The sequence below is a fragment of the Haemorhous mexicanus genome, chromosome Z, assembly GCF_027477595.1.
Source record: "Haemorhous mexicanus isolate bHaeMex1 chromosome Z, bHaeMex1.pri, whole genome shotgun sequence".
NCBI lineage: Eukaryota > Metazoa > Chordata > Aves > Passeriformes > Fringillidae > Haemorhous > Haemorhous mexicanus.
Genome location: NC_082381.1, coordinates 20,468,488 through 20,488,611, shown reverse-complemented (window position 1 = coordinate 20,488,611; position 20,124 = coordinate 20,468,488). Strand labels below are relative to the sequence as shown.

Sequence of the window (20,124 nt, the reverse complement as noted above, 5' to 3'; positions counted from 1 at the left end):
GCACAAATATTTACCCCATCAGCTACGACAGTAACAGTGTCTAAGCTACTCTGAAATTAAAACATCCTCATCCCTTTTCTCCAGAGTTATTTGGAACACAGACTGGTTCACTGCCTAAGTTGTCTTCACTGCCAAGAAAAATGTCCTAAAAACTACCACCTCAGAATCCACCTGGATAGGGAAGGATCATAGACTATAAATCAGAGGTGCTAATCACCTTAAAGAACTCTGGCTGCTATAAATGCTGCTTGTTCCAAGTGAGCAGGAGTTCACTGGAAACACACTGGAAGTTCCAACAGTTTTTAAAGATTTTAGCATCATCTGTAGTAAAACACAGCACTGGAAGAATATAAACAAATGCACAGTTTGTTAAGACAGTAAATAACAGACACATCAGACTCTTGAAGACTGAGATGAACAAGTAGATAGTTTTCAAATTCCTGAATATTCTTATACAGCTCCTCAGGAATCTACATTTTATGCAACAGAACAAATGTCATTAGTGGTGGTTCTGGCTGAGAGAAGGTAAAAAATAGAGTGGCTGCTAGAACAGGCTCACTATGGACCCACGGGAAGTTACTTTCATTCTGCTGATAAGATGAAAAAAAACAGGGACCTAGATTATGGAAGAAAAGCATTGTCCTTTCAGGTCTTGGCTGCAAAAATTTTGCTGATCTTCAGATAAAATCTTTTATAGGAGGGGTTTCTAGAGGGCTATCCACAAAGCACTTGTTAATTACCCACAAAGCTTTTCTATTTCAACTTCAAATTGGATTTTTTTGCTTGTTAATGTATACTAGGCATAAAATACTGTGTTCCAGTTTACTTGGTTTTGCAGCCCACAGCTTGAAATCCCAGCCATTAAGTAGGACCAAATCATTAGGAAACCCTGTCTTGCAGATGGGCTTCTGAAAACATCTGGTATTTCAGTCAGATTCATTTTAAGAAATAAAGATGACTACAGTGGAAACAGCTGCATGTCTCTTACTTTGCATTTCCTTTGTAAGTGACTGCTAAGAGGTACAATTCTGTATTATGACCTGAAAGTATCTTCTTCCTATAAATGGGTACCACTGCCTTCAAGAAAAGAAATTCCAGGATTTTATCAATACAAAATACCAGATGGGAACAACACCTTCAAGATAAGAACACGTACTTTTTTTAGCTGACATATTTGCTGAGAGAGTAAAGTCACTAGGTTAATGTCTGCTAATAGTAAAGAATTGAGAAGCCAGTTATGGTACTTAATAACCATTTGCAAAAGGGAGAAAATTATTTCACCATCACATTGTTACAGCTTCAGCATTTATCAACAGTGGTGAGGAGATATGGAGGTGGTTAGAACGCTCCTTGCCATTTAAACATATTTCAGACAGTGACAACCTGCTTATCAAAATAAAAAAAAAACCTTCAGCCAACAGAGTAATAATGAAATGCACATATGAAGAAACAGTGGAAACTGAATGATACTTCATGATTTTGAAAAATATTATTCAGCATGTGCATCTAAATACAACGTAGATTCCTGGTTTCTTACCTGTCAAGGTAAATGACAGGTAAATACACCCCTGATCAAAACCATATTCATGACAGGTAAATACTAGGTGCGTCAGTAAACTTCCACATTAAAATGAGAAGTCAATCCATACTGGAGGAATAAACAAATAAATTTACCTCTCTTTTTCAAGCTCTTCTAGGTAACCAGTGCTTTCTCTGCTTCCATTCATAAAGCCTCTTCTTGGAAATGACCCCATGGGGACTGGACTGCACTCCCCTGAGCGGCTCGACACGGACCCTTCCCGGCTCCCATATGAACGCACGGACATCTTTGGCCTTAACTTCACCCCAGCGAAGCTGGTGCTTTCCAAATTCAATTCTGGATAATAAACAGCAAACATTTTTCAGAGCTGAAGGTTCAGTAGCACAAACTTAAAAGATCATTTCTATCTTAATTTCTTACTTTCTGAACAAATCCATGTGGTTTTTTATAGAAGCATTTTGCACAGAAATGGAACAAAAATACTGTGAACAAAAACAATGGATATGGTGGACTTGGAGAACAGCAGTTATCTGAGCAGATGGCCAAACTACAATCCTGGCAATCAGAACAGTATCCTACAAAAGCCTGCCTGCCACTTTCCCAGAGGACTTAAGAAATGGGCAGAATTTTGCATAAACATCATGTGAATTACCTTGTGGCCCACTTCCTAACAATGTCTTTTCCAGAGATCCTGCAAATGTTTCACTATCATGCAACAGATGAATACCCTGTTCAGCACAGGGGTCTTAAACATAGACATCCCTATGAAATTTCTGGGTCAGAGCCAGGGATGATGGATGTATACAGGGAGTTAGTGGTCTGGGCTTGCTGGCACTTCCCATACAATGGGATATACACATTCCAGCACATGCTATAGGGAAGGGGGCATAAATTTGCAGACTGACAGAAACTATTCCACTAATATGACATGAAGTGGGCAGGATATGCAAACAAATATAGCAAATTGGTGGAACTACACCAACATTAATTTTTTTTTCTGAAGAAAGAAAAATGAGTTATATCAAATGCAATTAATACAAAATTCTAGAGTTACAGTAGCAAAAGAATAAATGGAGACTATTATCAAGGTCAGCACTGAAAAGAAGATACAAATTACTTCAAGAATTTTATCCCAAAACTAAAAACAACGGACAAAGAAATGAACCTACTTAAAACATAATTCTAGATTTACCTTTAAGTCGTTCCAGTAAGTCAATTTGTCCAGAAGATGCCATTGCCTCATCTTCAATACTTCCTTGTAGCTGTTTCAGTACTTCCTATAAGAAATTAAGCTTAATTAAGAAATCCTTACAATAGTAACACACAAGGTAAATACATCCTATCCTACCCCAAAATGCACACTCATGTAACGGCTGCTGAGACACTGATGTAAATTATATTTCATGCGAGCAGTGATCAAGTGTCGCAATTTTAACTGCCATCAGATATATTCTACAATGTTTACCCCAGCACTGTCATGATGTAAAGCATACCTTGCATAAACCTATCTGGCAGTTCAATCTATTGGATTACTTGGAAGTTCATCTCAAAGTGAATACCAGTTATTTTGAATTAAGAGATGGAGAAATGTAAGCACAGAGAAATCAGTCAGTCTTGTAAAAATAAATTTTGGATATGTAACTAACAGAAAAGTATCTTGACTAGAAGCAATCCCCAGGATTTGTTTTCTTTGAGGCCCTAGCACCACTGTAAACCCACAAGAAGACTCATGTTATTCTTACCACAAATGCTACCATTACCATGCCTGCAAGCAAACTGTTTAGGTTTCCTTCATGGCACCTATTATTTGTATTATTACTACTTCAATTTCAACCACCATCAGGCCCACCAGAAAGAGATGTAGACTCCTTCAGGCAGCTGAAGCTTCAAATCCAAGAATACTGCCTTGCGCTGTGTATGCTAAAATTATACATCTGAAGGAACATGGTTCTGATGTACAAAAAAATCATAGTAAACAATGACTATTACACTAAAGGGGCCTGTAAGCCCCCAGGTCCCGAATGATCAGTGGCCTAAATTCACATAAAAAATTAAGTGCAAGTTAGTGAAAGTCTTTTCAATATCAACATGACAGACACATCAATAGAAAAAACAAATAAAAAAGACTAGCTACAAGGCAAAAAGCCCTTACTGGAATTTAAAGTACCATTTTTCATACTGCGCCACATAAAATATTTTTAGAAGCAGCAACAGTCAGGAGATGAAACCAATTCTGAATAATGGAAGGTATTCTGTAATTTTCATACACAGACCCTGTACACAGGATTGTACTTTTGTTTAGATCTGAAAACTAATGAATTCTAGACAATTTAAAAATATGTCCATACCAAAGTTTTGCTCTTAAGAGTGTAGCATACCTTACTGTCAATATTCGTGGGTTTTGCAACTTACACAAAAGATACCTTTTAAAAGCATTTTTCTCTTTGCAAGAGAAAAAAAACTATGGCATCTATGAAAAGTCAAGATTTTTTAAAAGCAGCGCAGTGATGAGCTTTTCTGTATTCAAAGTGTAGTTACTTGTAACTAAAAAAAAAAGAGAGTAAAAGGACTTTGAGTAAAGAACTGTCCAGAGTTCTAGGGAAATAATCTCAAGCCCTAGACTCAGACCAAATGGTAGCAGCCCAGGTGCTGCAGCCTCTGCCACGCTGCTCTGGGAAGAATAATTCTGGAGTACAGGCACCCAAATTTCCAGTTTACTGATGGAGTCAAGGTGTTTGTCTACATGCACATCTTAGTTTGGACCAGTTTGATGCCAGACTTCCATCCTTCCACACTTACTGTACCTGGATTCTCATCACAGGTATCTCAGAGCTTGAACCAAATTCCTTTTGGATCAAGCCAAGCCAGCAGTTACACCCAGGACTGCTGACGGGCATTCACTCCATGGTACCAGGCTGAAGCTAGTCCAGACAAAACACCCTGAAATATACATTGAATGTCTGCTGGGTCCTCAAGACAAATCACCTACAGAGCTGCACCTACTGCACTGCCTGTTAATGTCAGCTTTGCCTTTAGGATCAAGCCTGGGGTGATAAAATCCATACTCTTGGAAACACATCTTCCCTGTGCTTGTGCTTTTAAGTATGTTCAAGGGCACCCTCATCAGCCATATGGCCCAGCCATCTCTATACATAAGATCTGCCCTGTCAGCAAAGGCAGACAAACAACTGATGTGATGTTTTTCAAAGGAGGGCCCATGCACTGTGTGATGCAAGAGCAGATCTGCAGACAGCAGTCTTGGCTTAAAGTCTAAAGGGCACTATGGATATGTGAAGTGGTCTTGAGAGAGTTTTGCACTCTTGTTGGAAACCTGTCAACTCAGATAAATTTAGAAATAACTAATGAATCATTTTTCTCTGAAAACAGCATTGTTTTAAAAGGGAGAAACCTAAAATCCCACATGTCCTTCCATTCCCTTTTGAGAAGCCTCTCACATGTGTGGCACATCTGCTGTTTCAGCATGTTCGGGTACTTCCCTATGTAATGAGTCTTCCTGCTCTAAGAGCCAATATGAAAAGCTAAATGGAATCCCCATCAGCTTTTCCTGCCCTACCAAATCACATGACTGAGGTGTCCAGGCAGCCAGGGACTGCTCTTTTCTAAATACTGGCAACAGTTAAACACTAGCACACTGGATCACCTCGCTCAAATTTTCTGTTTCAATTTATTACTTTAAGTTTTAACTTCTAGCTTTTGTATCATCCCCTTTTTCCTCCAACAGCACATGCATTTTTTTCAAGTTAGCTTTTCTGTATTTTTCTACTTTTCTTTTCTACAGAGCTATTGCTAAGGCAACAATGCCATTACGAGGCTGTGACATCAACTCCATGACAGTACACTTCAAAATCTAAGCTGACCATTCAACAGGCAGCTAAATAAAGGAGATAAAGTTTAGAGAAGGAGATGCAGGCCTTTGGCCAGGTACTGGTAGAAAATGAGCCTGTGTGCTAAAATGACTAGTCAGGGAATTTGCAATTTTACTTGAACAAGCAACAGAGACGTTTTTTTGTAATAATGCTTCTGGAGGAAACATGGCAAGTTACCTGTTACTGTGCTAATGAAAATTCTTATTTATTCACTATTTATAATCTAGGATTCAACACTAATGCTGTTTACATGCATACAGTGTTTTGAAATAGTATTTTTCCATGATAATTTTATATTAGATTTGATATCATGTTCACTAAAGCATAAAATAGTCTCCAAGGTTCAATTAGTATTTGTTCAATTTTGCAAATTTCAGTAAGTATTTTAGTAGCGGTTTACAGCATTATTCTAAGCAAACTATTTACAGTGACTTACTGAAAAAATACACAAAAGTAAATATGTAAGAAAAGGCTGCAAGGTTTTTTCTGGTCTTTTAAAGAACGCAAGTCAAATTATTTTAATGGTCACTTAAGTATAACCTAGTTTATCTTGTTCTGTGCTGAAGTACAAAAGAATGTTTTTGGAAATGGAGCAGGCCCTATGACTCATCATTATTTAAAAGGGTTTCTGTCTTCACAGTCTCTGGACTGTGAAGTACTGAAACATTGTCTATTTTTTTGCCTGGTTGGTTGAGATTTTTTGTTTAGACTCTGTGAATATAATCCTGACGTAAAACCCACTTTATGATTAATTAAATAAAAGAGATCAGATCTGTCAGCATGTAACTGCACAACTATGGTAAATAAAAGCATCTTAACTAACAGTAGATGCACCCAGCTAAGTGGTAAGAGCTCTTGCAAATAACATGGTTTAAAGGCTGTGAATCTACTCAAGCTGCTAAAAAGGAAAGGAATCACAGAGGAATAATGCTTACAACAGCTGATTTAAAATCCCAAGGAGTTAAGACTTAAAGTGTATTCAATGTTTGGGAATTTTAAGTATAAATATTAATACCTAGGAATATTTCAAAATATGGTATAGGTAAAAATACATTTTGATGGCAATTCAGATATGTTTGGTCTTCTGCAAACACTGTTCTCTCCCCCACACCCCTTAAATATCAAGCTTTATTACTTGTATTCACTTTTGTCATAGCTATGTGGATTTGAATGACAACTTCTATGACAATCCTAATGAAAATTAAATCTATGAAACTCCTGGATGCAGCACACCAGATATACTCACAGGCTAGTTATGTTGGTTACCACTGTATTTATAACATTTGAGTATAAAACCAGGTTTAATCACACAAATACAGAAAGTGTTCACAATTTCAGAGAGCAATCCAACATCTATTAGCAGCATACAGGATGGGAATATGCATAATGAATGAATAAAAAATCATGGTTCACCAAATCATCATTATTTTTAAACTACAGTATTTCTGAGAGCATTGGTATGCATATTTTTAACCTGGTATGCTGAAAATGTAGCATAAAATTTCGAAATTGAAAGTAATTTTTGACTTCCAATGGAGCTGAGTGGTGTTTCAATTGCTATTTAGAAGAGCAGGAAAAAAAGGTAACATATACTAAAAGAATATCAATCAAATTCCGCAAAACCATCAAATGTCAGAACCATGGTGGGGGGGTAGACATCAGAACACTTTTTGTTTAGAGATAGTAGGAATTTAAATTCAAGGTCTTACATGACCTGTCATAACTACATGAACTTGACAGTGCATTAATTCTGTCACATACGGTAGAACATTCACAGGGGCTGTGCTTGGAAGGAGTTCTTTGCTCCTACACATTTTGGTGAATTATGCTGCTGCTTAATCAGGCTTGCTGGGAGCCCTTCTAGCCCTTCAAGTGCAAAGACCTGCTCAGGCTGCTCAACCCTGTAGGCTAGGTCCAAATGATAATACCACAAATGACAGCACTTGCTGACTGAGGTGGAGCAACTCAACTTTCAACCTTGCAGAAAGAGGAATGCATTTCTTATGTGAAATGATGTTGTTAATTTTAATTTCCAACAATGTCATTTTCTAAACGGAAAATATTCACCCAGTGCCACCATGCTCAGGAGCTGTCACTTGCTATAACCACTTACAGAAGACAGTACCAAGTTTTTAGTGCTAGTACACTGTCAGGTCAACTAAAATTATCTGATTTTATGCTCAAAAAGAGGGTTGTCTAAAATAATGGAATTAACTATATGTATAATCAGCTTAATTCCACCGAAATTCTAAAAGGAAAAGTAAAAATATTTTCTTTAATTTTCCAGCCAATTTGGATCCTGTTAGAAACTTAAGAATTGCAAAGATCTAAAAATATTTCTTACTGTAAAATCATAAAAACACACAGACCCACAACAATATAATGCTGTTGCTGCCTCCTTGCAGATTAAATAAATTCACTGATATTTTAAATATCTGTGTTTTCTAGAATGCTAAATGACTTTTATAACCACATTTTTAGTTCATGTGAGCCTAAAAAGATGCCTGACTGCATTAGATGTGCAGTCCCTGAATTCCCAGAATTCATCACTTGATACAATTTGTAAGAATCAATTCAGCTTATGACAGTTTCTTCCATTAACACATTAGAATTTACTGAATGATCAATACACATCATTATTTTCAAAATTACTTCTATTCTGGAGGATATAACCATTGGTCTATCTCCTGCAGTATCTAACATGCTTATCAGTGTTTTAATTCCCTTTGTCACTATCCTGATGTGACAGTCTCCTTCATGTGCCTTCAGAACAGCATCACCTCTTCCCTCCTGAAAGGATTGAGTGCATGGGGCACAAAAAGCCACAAAAAACATTCTGCAGATGCAAAATCCAACTAAGAGCGAGCAAAATAATTTGAGAATGAAGATGAAGGTTCTCATTAGAGGGAAAAAAATCATAAGAACATATAATGTTTCCTGTGATTACTGCTTTCCCTTGCAAGTCTTCAAAAGTTCAAGCGCTTACATGCTGGGTAAGGATGTGTTGAAATTATATGAAAACCAGGCAGATATGAAAAGGAAAATACTGGGTGAATTCACACAGCACAAGTTACAGAAGCTGAGAATTTAGCACTTATTTCACAAATACTAACACGGGCAAGGAATGCATTTGCTAAAATAAAAAAAAAAGAGAGAGAGAGAGACAGAGAGAGACAGAGAGAGAAATAAACATAATTTCGCTTCCAGACAAGACCAGCTGTTATCATGTACAGTAAAGTTGTTCATTCAGGCAGTTAAATACAGCAAATATGAAAAAATCAGAAAGCTAGCATGGCTACTCAAAGAACAAAACTAGGTAACACCATATTCTGTCCATTTTTATCACACTTGTTGTGCAGAATGGGATGAATTCAAAGCTAAAAGAAGCTCACACTGAGAGCAGGGACATATGTGCACCCTTTGGAAGGGACCTGACTTTTAGAGTGTCAGATACTCTTATGTTACCAATGTTCTCTCTCAATAAGAAGGTAAAATGTTATATTCTATGTATAGCTGATTCACAGCTAATGTACTTATTTTTTAAAAGCTGTATTATTTCAGAAGACAAAACACAATTTGGTTACCCTGAAAGCAAAGTATTTTGTTAGCTTGTACTGAGTGCATTTGGATTTTGAGCACTGTCTGTTCAGTGCTGTCTGAGGTGTGTATCTCATAATTCTCACTTATTGCTCCCCTACTAGCTTGGCTGTCCAAGGGCAGTGTTTCTGATGGTGAGTGCAATTTCCAGAAAGTGTGTGACCCACTCATAATGAGACCACAGTCATTCAAAGAGAGAGTTTAGCTAAGAAATCCAGCTGACAGAAGAATATGGAGTTTTAGTTTACTTTTAATGATGTGAACATAAAAATAAATTAGTTTCCAGTAAAAAATGTTCAATTCTTCCTGTAGACTCAATTTCTATAAAGTAGTAACTTCCAAGAGAAATAGTTCACTCATTACACAACACTATATGCCTGAAAGTATCGATTCAAAAACTTCCTTTGCAGAAGCAAATTAGAAAATAACACTACATTATACAAATATATATTTTCATCCATCCTGGGAGAACTGAGCGCACTGACTTTGGAAACTTTTTTTGTAGAATAGGTAAAGTTGTATTATAGAATGTACAGACCAAGTGGCAAAATCAGGATGGCATCATCTGCCTAAAAGCTGTAATTTCCTTAATATTTCAATCTGCAAACCCAAATAAAATGCCTTTATTTGTTTTGTTTTGGTTTTTTTTTTGTTTTGTTTTGGGGTTTTAAATCCAAAGATAAGAATGAGTAAAAATAAACTCAGTTGTGCAAATTACTAAGGACTTTTTGGTAGCTAACCTCAAACATAAAGTTTGTTACTGCTACAAGCAAAGAACGGATCTGGTGGTTGAATTCACTGCAGCTGATACAAACGTGAATTGCACACGAATTATATTCATTTATGCTTTTGATTTATTGGTTCCCTCACATAGCTTCCTTCTCAAAAGCAGGAGACTTATTATACAAATTCCTCATTTGTTACTGCATCTTTAGCTGCTCTTCAAAGCATTTCCAAATCCTTCTGCATTTCCCTTTACTGATGGCTGGGATTTATGTTCCTGCTTAGTGCTTTTCAAAATGGAACAACAAAATCCAGTAAAGTATCAGAGAAATTAAGACAAAGCACCTCCTGTGTGCCAGACAGTAGAGATCAAAACATGCTTTAAAAGAACTGTAAGTTTAGAGAAGAAAAACAAGCTCTGATAAAAAAGTAGAGCTTGCACTACTGTATAAACAACTCCTAAGAGCCAGGAGTACAAAAAACCCCAAATCCCTTAACTTTGGCCACATCAGCCAGAATGCTGAAAAATCAGTCAGACAAAATGAAGTTGACTCATTAGAGTTGGCTGGAAGTTGCAAGGAAACAATGCCAGGACAAGGGCAGATTCAAAACAGGCACCACTTTGCGAGGTACACTCCTAGCATAGCAATGAGCAAATGAAGAGTGTGCTAGAAGGCTCTCATCACTTGGTGACACATCGGCTAATTAAGGAGGGAAAATTTATGTTCAACTGCTTCAAGTAGGAAGCAAAAAAAAAAGGAGTTTCTTTTACTACAGCTGGTATCCAGGTAAACAGGATTCTTCTCCAAAGAGCTGTAAGCCAGGCATGCACAGACAGATCTAGGACAATGGGAAACAAATAAATACCACAACTGAAGGATGCAGTAAAAGTGGTAACATGTCTGCAACCTCACACCAGCATAGTACTGACATTACAGGATGATAACAGAATCACAGAATCACTTAGGCTGGGAAAAATCTTCAAGACCAGCCACTAAAGCCACCACTGGGTTAGTCCTACATGAACTCATGTCCTTCAGTGCCACATCTACACATCCTTTAAATACCTCCAGGGATGGTGACTCCACCACTGCCCTTGGCAGAATGTTCCTGGGCTTGAAAACTCCTTCAGTGAGGAGATTTTCCGTAACATCCAATCTAAGCACCCCCAGTACAACTTGAGGCCATTTCCTCTTAGCCTGTTGCTAGCTACTTAGGAGAAGGGACCTACGCCCAACTCACCAACAACCTCCTGTCAGGAAGTTGTATAGAATAAGAAGGTCCCCCATGAGCCCCATTTTCTCCAGGCTGAGCCTCCCCAGATTCCTCAGCTGCTCCTCATATGACTTGTTCTCTAGACAAGAATCAAGAGCAAACACCATCCTTAACACTGAGAGACCAAACCAACCTCCTTCCTCTCCAACAGCAGGAACCTTGTGAGGATACATGAACAAAACCTACTGTTCGCTTCTCTTGAATGCCCTCTCCTCAGATTCCATCTGGCCTTGACTTGCAGACTTCCTAAAACCACATCTCCAGTGGTTCTACCTCCCATGGCAAACACATGATGCAAAACAATCTTTGTTTTGTTTGTTTTCCACTGTCTCACAATATTATTTGATGCCCTTAGATCTAGTATTCAGGAAAATTACTAATTCCCTAATAGCGCTCCTCATGACACGTTCTTTTATTAGAGCTCAACATCCATCCTGTCCCTCTCCTTTTCCCGTGTCTTCACCTGAGAAGACCCATTTTATTTAATCATGTCACTTAAGGAAGATTTTCAGATCACTTGATTTTTCTGGCACCTAATATGATGAATTCCCCTAGGTCATCCCTGAGTAGGTTCATCAGAACAGAACATAATACTCATCTTCTGGATCAGCATGTATTCATCTTGGCATAATGATAATCATTCAGTTTTCCCTACTTATGCTCAGTAATTCCGAGTATCAGACCAGCTTTGTGGATCCAAACTAAGCACTAACTTGACACTATATGGGAAAGTCCTTTTATTTTTTCAGGTATTTAGAGTATCTCTAATAGCTCTTTCTATGCTGTTGTCATATTAATTCAGTCCTCATGGTGTACATAAAGTTAAGGCTCTTTTCTAGAAGCCATGATTCTTCTATGCTTTTGCCATGGAATTTTATTTGCCACGTATTCAATTCACTTACTTAACACCAAAAGATTTTTTTGCAATTGTTCACACTCCTGTGTTCGTTTTCACCACGATGAAAATCATCAAACTCTTTTATCTCACTTTTTTTTCTTAAGACTTAAGACTATGTTGAAAAGAAACAGAGGTAATGGCAGAAGTCTCACTAAGATACTAGTGTGTTTCTAAAGTAAAAAGAAAAAGACTTTTTATTCTGCCCTTCATTTTCTACCTTTAAGTTGAATAATCATCAAAGAACCAAGAACCTTAAAATTTCAGACAGGGCTACTGAGATGTTCTCAGCATAGTAAGGAATATCCTCAAGTCCTCTGTGACCAGTTGCTGTGGAGACTTCACAGCACTGGTTTTGGTCGATGAAGCCACTATGTTATATCTGACTTGATCTCTTACCAGAAATAACAACATACCAGATAACTCAGATCAGAAATCAGATTCTGGAATCCAGTTCTGGAAATAATTCTGATATTCTTAAGTGCAACAGGATACACTAAGAAATGTATTAATCTCCCACCTATTTGAGGAAGTATACACACAGATGGAAACTGCATGTGCATGGAGCACATGACAAATGTTAAACAGTGTGTATTAGAGGTCTCTGTGAATATGCTGGGCTTCAAATTATAATTTGCAAGCACACAGCTTACCACAACACATTGAACCAAAAATTGCTGTGCCAATTAGAATATCATCTCCAGCACCTTCTATGCTTTATGATAAGGATCAATAAACACTGATGATCAGAGACAGCTGATCAGAACAAAACAGGTTTTCAAGGTTAAATATCAAGACTTGGTGGCTACACAGACTGTAAGACCACCAAAGTGTGGTTTGTCAATTTAAAAGAAAATAGGATCACCTGTTTACCTGATCAGGGAGACATCTGATAAGAGCTGTTACTCATTCCTAAAGAGAGAATGGCCCAGTAGATGTTTAAAAGGAAACGTTAAATTTAGTCAAGGGGCATAATGGATACAAATAGTATCTGAAATCTTACTCCTAAAAATGGGTGGGATTAAGCCACAAGTATGCCTGATGTAAAGGATCAGCACTTTTAACATTTTTCTTGTAACTCTTATGACTTAGAGATCACAAAGTGCAGCTTCCATGTCAAAACAGAACAAGACAGTTAAGATTCTGGAACATTCTGAACATCTATCTTCTCTTTTTTATAGACGAACATTGGCTAACAAGGTCCAATCTGCAATCAGCACATTTTCCAGAGTCCCTCTTCTTAAAATGAGACAAGCAAGCTACTGTAGCTGCTAAACTGCTAATTTGCTGGTCAGTCTGCTATTCCTGATAAGGATTTGTATATTCATTCTTTCCAATAAGCATAAAAAGATATAATGGGAAGTTGAATTTGCAGATAACATGAAACTAAATAATATTTATACATAAAAGTATACTGTAGTTCTAATACAATATAAGCTTTCTCACAATTTTTCCAAAGCCATCATGACAGAAGATGAAAACCAGGCCCCACGGTATCTTCTTTAGCATTGTTTTTACCTTTAATACTGCAAATTTGAGTATTAATTCATCAACATCCCAAAGTATGCACAACACTGTAATAAATATGGGATATTATACTCTAGAGACTTAGCATTCCTTTTGCTACCACATTAAATTACCATAGCTTAATATTTTACAAACATACTAAAAATAAAAATCTTTAAAATAAAATACATTCATTCTTGCTTTTTTATTTAGTGAAAATATATTTCAATCCAACATAATAGCATTGCAAGTTTTATTGCTTGGCAGCTTATTAGCAGAAGAAGCTCACAAATACCATCAATGTCAAAAATAAATCACTCTCTGTATCTGCAACGGATGTGATAGTAATGAGAGCAATAAAAGACTTTGTCTTTTAAACATTAAATACATAAACGAAATAAAAACCAAAAAAAACCCCAGAAAACTATTAAAACTAAAATGTTTATATGAAGAAAATGATCTGCCTAAACACCACCCTCTCTATAACACATGAATGAACAGCTCATAATTTTCTGAAAAGAGTTTAACCACTACCATGTTTCTTTATAGAATATATTTATCTGGTTAGAGCACTTCTCAAAAAAAATCAGCAAATTTGAATCACTTCTAGCAATAGTCTTATTATTTTATTTTTGATACATGTGAACACAATACAAAAGACACTGAATAAACTGAAAAGCCATATGTAGAATAAAATTTTAAGTGCACTATATGAAAACAAAAGAGACAACGTTTTACTCACAGACCATCACATACACTAAAAATTACTTTCTTACACACGGTATGAATTACTGGTTTACCATAAAATCAAAGCATTCAAACATTGAGTGTGGAAATCAAGCATGATATCACTCTTAGGCAAGTTCTGGAGGTTAAGGTGAATATATCAGCTTCTCCCTAGGTTTTATATGGGGAAAAATGCTGATATTAACTAGCTATGACATTAAAAATAACAAACAAACAAATAAATACCATCCTTAAAGAGAAAAATACTGGTCTTCTACAAGAACCAGGCAAGAAAGTCTCACAAAAAGTCTTGCAAATGTGGGAGAAATGTAGTTATATGTACAAAGTAGTATAGTGGAAATTGGATTACTTCTTGTCTCTCCATGAATTTTACAGGTTTTGAATTCAGATAAAATGGTTCATATTTTTCGAAAACTGTCCATTGTCTGTGTTTCATGCAGTTACTCTTACATCTAGATACTGACACCATTTGTCTTTATTTTTGGGCCAACATTGTTATTTCACTGACCATCAAACATGGTATTGGTTCATTTAGAGAGAACATTTTATCATACCAAACTGCTGTATTTCATCTGACAGTAAGCCAATAAAAACAACTGAACTTCCCAAGTTAGTCATAATACTCTGAGGGATTTCTTTTGTTTGAACAGTTAATCCCTAGGACAACACAAATTAAAAAATGAAGTGGAGATTGTTTTACTGATTATTTTGGCACCCCCCCCCCCCCCCGCCCATTATCACATTTCTCTTGGTTTACCCATCATGTTGTTTTCTGGTCAGCAAATGGAGTTTTCACTTTTAAATAAGAGATTTAGCTTTAAACAGGAAGCATTCAGAGCTAGTTCTTATATAGGTCAGTAGTAGTTTATAATAAATACATGTGCAAGATGAGCTCATGTTAAGCTTTTAATTCCCATAAGATTACCTTACAATTCTGAAATGAAGGGATTATAAAGACAGGGCACACTTACACAACATTTTAACACTGTTACTTTCAAAATCAAATTCTTTAAATATTGCCTTTAAAATGCCCTTCCTAACTACTGCCCTTCACAACTGATTAAAGAATATAAGGAAATGAGGAGACAAAGCAACAGTCCAAAGAATCACTGTGAGATGTCTCTGCACTGGGCCACAGACCAAAATTCATATTGCAAGAATAGGGACGTTTGCCATGGAACACAGCTTGTCTTCTCCACTGCTGCTACCTGGCTAATATCTGGGGTTTCACTTGGCAGGATGGGTTACAAGGGCTCTGTGACACTTCTGTGCTCCCAAAGGATCATTTTTTCCAAGACATTTGGGAAATTTTTTGACTGCATATATGGTAGCCAAATGGCTTTCAATCCTGACTGCTCTCGTTCTGCTAATGACTTTGCTTCTAATTATCCCTAATTATGGCACTGCAACCGTACAAACCATGTAGTTTCTTTCAGTTCAAAAAAAGCCAACACATACTTTCTCCAAAAGCCTGCCAAACTAAAATTATCTTCCAATTTAAGAGAATCCTGCAACGATCCCCCTCAAACTTCACCCACCTACTGCAATCTGACCCCAAGATCATTCCCACACCATCCTTCATGTTTGAGTCAAATCAAAACTATGTTTTGACCTTTTACAAAGAAAAGGGTCTGAAACAAACAGGGGAAAGACATGACTTCTTAGTTCAGGTGCAGGAGCAAATATACCTGAGGAATGAACCCATGATTTCCTAATAGAACATGGTTTAAAAAAAAAAAAAATCTAATTAATCTGAACCATCTCTTCTCCACCCATCCCCCAAAGTGAAAAGAAACATACCGCGTTTGATATTTGAACTGGAGTTTTTTGTGTTATATTCCTTAGATCCAGAAGGGAACTTTGGGACAGAAAAAAGTGAGACCTCTACTCTGCATATGTTCATAAGCAGAGAGGAGTGCAATAGAGCCACTTTCTGTTTGGTGGTCTGCCAGATTTAATGTAAGAACATAAAGCCATTCCACATCCCAAATTAATGCCCTCGAGACCAGGTTGTACAGCTGGACTGGCTTTAGGTCACTGGAAATTTAATTATCTGCACAAAAGCTAGAAAAACCTCAAACAAACAACCAAAAACCAAAACACCTGTATGTGGATGAAAATGAGAAAAAAACCACATTTTTACTCTTTTTCTGTAAAACTAGCAGGAAGATCATCTGTCCTGTTCTTCCCTTCCTTAATTTAGAGTGCAATGACAGGGAGTAGAAGGGAGTTAATATAATATTACAACAAATTTATTAGTAAGAAAAATAATATAAATGACAGAACTAGTTTTCAGACATGTAACTCAGCAAATGAACATTTTTTTTCTGCAGCTATTAATGACAATCATTTCAAGTAGCTGGTGTGAAGGCTATAATTTCCTTTTAATTTAGGCAGCAAAGCCATTTTCATTTTACACTGCAATGCAATGATTAAATGTATCTGAAATACCTATGCTTTTTTCAAGTGTTGTAACTAGTGTTTCAGAAAGCAGCAGAATTTTACTTCTTACAGAAAATTTTTTTTCTTATGGTCCACATGCTGGAGGAGAAGAAAATTGAGTTAAAATATTTTTAATTGCTATATTAATCAAATTACCATATTTTAAAAATTAAACATTGGCTGTAAAGGAACAGTAAGTCTGTCATAAGAAGATTAGCAAGCGAGGAAATGGAGAAAAAAAAATGTTGTTTAATATTTAGAATATGACTACCCTATACAGGAGTATACACAGAAATACCAACAATTTCTCAGCCCTTCTGAGGTACCAAAAGCAGACTGGTTTTGCTGGCTGCTAGCAAAAAGCAGCAGGATTTGTCAGCTTAGGAAGAGTACTGCATTAATGCAGCTCTAAGGCTTGCAAAATTCTGCCTTGCTCAGTATCATGGATCACACAGATGCAGATGACGGCGTATCTTCCTACTGATTAAAATCCATCTAAATTCCACTTGAGCGTAGGGTTTGCTCTTGGATGGGTGGCTCTGAAGGCCTACACTCAGCCAACAAACACCAGCAGGAACTGATCTGGGTGAATTTTTAAAGTATTAATTTAGGCTTTGAGAAAGACTGGAGAACTTGTGGTTTATGTTAAAAGAAACTTCTCCTGTTAAGACATTAAATATTGTAATTATTAGTAACCCCCTAAATTTTTAAAATTACCTGAAAACACTGAAAACCTCCAGTGTTTCCCACATTTTCAAGAGCCAAACAATACTTGCTTTGTCAACCTTGGTCAGCACTCTTGACTTCCTGCTGGGAAACACAGCTGTGCTAAAATGGTAGTGCTTATAAGAGCATGCTGGGAGCTGTTTCTAGAAAACAGTTTTGAAATTAAAAAATAATAATAAAGAAATGTAGATTTGATAGCTTTTCCTTTACATAGCCTAGAAAAGGACTTCCATAGGAATCTAAAAGCACACAAAACTCTCTGAGCGACTCCCAGTCCATGACACAAAGGGCAGTGACAGAAACCCCACACACAGGCACAGAGCTTGCAATACCTTCATAGTGGATGCCTCGGTTTCCAGTTTTGTGAGGTGATTTGAGTTATCCTCTAGCTCTTGCCGAAGGTTGGAGTTCTCCATCTTTAATGCCTCAACTTGCTTTAACAATTGATCATATGAAGCTGCGGCCATCCTGGGCTACCCTCAGCCCTTAAAAAAGTAAGAGAAAATATTAAATTTAAGCATTTTAGAAAAAAACCCTTCACTACCTGAATGTATTTAACCACAAAATTGTCTCTCTCTCCCATTTACCACATGTCTTTCTAAACATTTAATTTAAATCCATTGCACCAAACTGTTAATGACTATAACTAGTCCCGGATCAAGACTTTTTTTTTCTGTGGGCTTCCATTTGGTGTGCATGATTAAGCAAATGAAAAAAGTTCATTGTCAATTGCATCAGATATTAGGGGAATCTAGAATACATGAAAGAAAACCACTTCATCACACAAAAGCATCTTTACTACTGGCACTTCAGTTTCAACACAGAGAAATTGCAGATAATAGACCACATACAGTAATTTTTGGATAGATAACAAGCATCTTCACACATATCTAAAAGATGTTGACTGCCTACTTATTTTAGGATATTAATGGTAGTCACAGATGTTCAATGCTCCTAGGAATAGCACACACTCTGAGGGAGATGCTATATGAAAGGAAACCAGTAAATATTGGGGAATTTTAACTGAAAAAACTCCACATCATCAAACATTGTAAATATGTAGATATTTTGCAAAAAAACCCTTAAGGCACAAGATTAAAACAAATTTCTTGAACATAAAGTGGTCATACTGCACCATTTAAGATGAAAGGCTACTCTTGATATCAAGGCATCCCATACTATTTTCAGTAGAACTGTAACACAGTCCCAGAACACCAGCACAACTACTCAGCCATTATATAGGAGAAAGAAACAAATACTTCAATTTCAATGATGAACTACAAATTGTTCCCCACATTCCAAACCAAAAGCTGGCAGAGTTGTTAATCTAACAAGGTAAGTTAACTAAAACATGGCTAATGAATGTTTGAAGCGCTTCAGAATTAATGCTATCTGATTCTTATTCATCAGCCATTACTGAGAAAAAAAAAAGGAAGCCTAGCACTTCACATAACACAAGTTACCCTTCCAATGTCATTGCAGACACTTCCTAAGTATGTGGCCTGTAACTCAAAGTGAAAAAGAAAACCCAAAACCAAAACCAAAACAAAACAAAAAAAACCCAACAAACCTTACAGGGCAACATTCCCTTTCATTGCTACCACAGTACTTTGGAAAATATGAAACAATTAAAAGCTATCATTTAGCATTTTCATTGTAACCTCTGACCAAACTTTAACCTCCTTGAGTAACCCCTTATAAAATCAAGTTTCCTCTTCTTAATGAAACTCAATAAATTATCTGGTCTACCAAAAATAAGGTAAAATTATTCAAAAACATTTTAGTTCCTCAGTACAAATTTTGAAAATTCTGTTTAACCTTTCTAAATTTAAACTGAACAAAATGTAAAGAAGAGTGTACACTACTGAAGCAAGGAACAATAACAAAAGCTGTAGTGCAGTTGATATGACTGGTTTATTTCCTTTCCAAGCACCTGCCACCATCAAAGAAAAAATAAGACACCTGCCACTTATGAAATCATGACTTCCATGAATGAAAATAATCTGTAACATTTATTTTTCAAAATCTGGTCATGCTTTACTAAAGACCTCATTTTTGAGAAATAAAGACAATCTGAAATAACTATTCTACAATGGGGATTCTGGGATTTTACCATCAGGCTGTTTCATCTAAAAGGTTGAGTCATGTCAAGGAGAGTTGTAGCAAAACCAAAACAAACACACAAACACCAAAAAAACAGTAAGGACAGACTGTTTCTATTTTACGTATGCCTTTATCTATTAAGTAGCAGTTTCCACTATTAGTTAGAAAATTAATAGCTATAGTTCACATTTCAGAACACACTGCATGCACAAGCCCAAAGAAAGGCAGACAGAAGTGAAGAAGAATGGAAACTTTTCCCCATTATTTGTCACAAATTAGCACTATATTGTAATATTGATAGAATGTTTTCACTGAAGTATATCAGTAAAATGTATCACATTTATTCATCTACATGTGATTTACAGAAGCTGCTCTGTGTCACACAGGAGATGCATTTTGTTTCTAGATAGAGTACATTTTTCTCCCATTGCTATAATTCATTACTAATATGAAAGGACAGGTAATAACAAATAAGTATCCAGTTCTTCCATTTCCTGTCCATTTTTAGGAATTCTAACTTACAGATTTGAAATTTAGAACAATCTGCCCCATTAACAAGATGTACACACACAACAAATGAAATGGAGAAAAATGGACGAGGGGAGGAGCTGTGGTAGAAATACATAAATTTCATAGTGCAAAACATTTTTTTTCCCTGCTAAATAAATGTCCAAAGGAAGCAA

General features: G+C 36.5%; 1 protein-coding gene across 5 annotated transcripts in view; it reads right to left on the bottom strand.

Annotated features, from left to right (window-relative positions):
• Positions 1 to 20,124, bottom strand: part of APC (APC regulator of WNT signaling pathway) — a 93,272-nt gene that overhangs the window by 43,333 nt on the left and 29,815 nt on the right. For all 5 annotated transcript variants that reach the window (XM_059873720.1, XM_059873723.1, XM_059873724.1 and 2 more), the window contains exons 2-4: positions 17,671 to 17,823; positions 2,733 to 2,817; positions 1,675 to 1,876 (exon numbers count right to left, since the gene is read on the bottom strand). In XM_059873720.1, coding sequence (XP_059729703.1) covers positions 1,675 to 1,876; positions 2,733 to 2,817; positions 17,671 to 17,805 — 422 coding nt within the window. In that variant the 5' untranslated portion in view covers positions 17,806 to 17,823. The remainder of the gene's footprint in view (positions 1 to 1,674; positions 1,877 to 2,732; positions 2,818 to 17,670; positions 17,824 to 20,124) is intronic.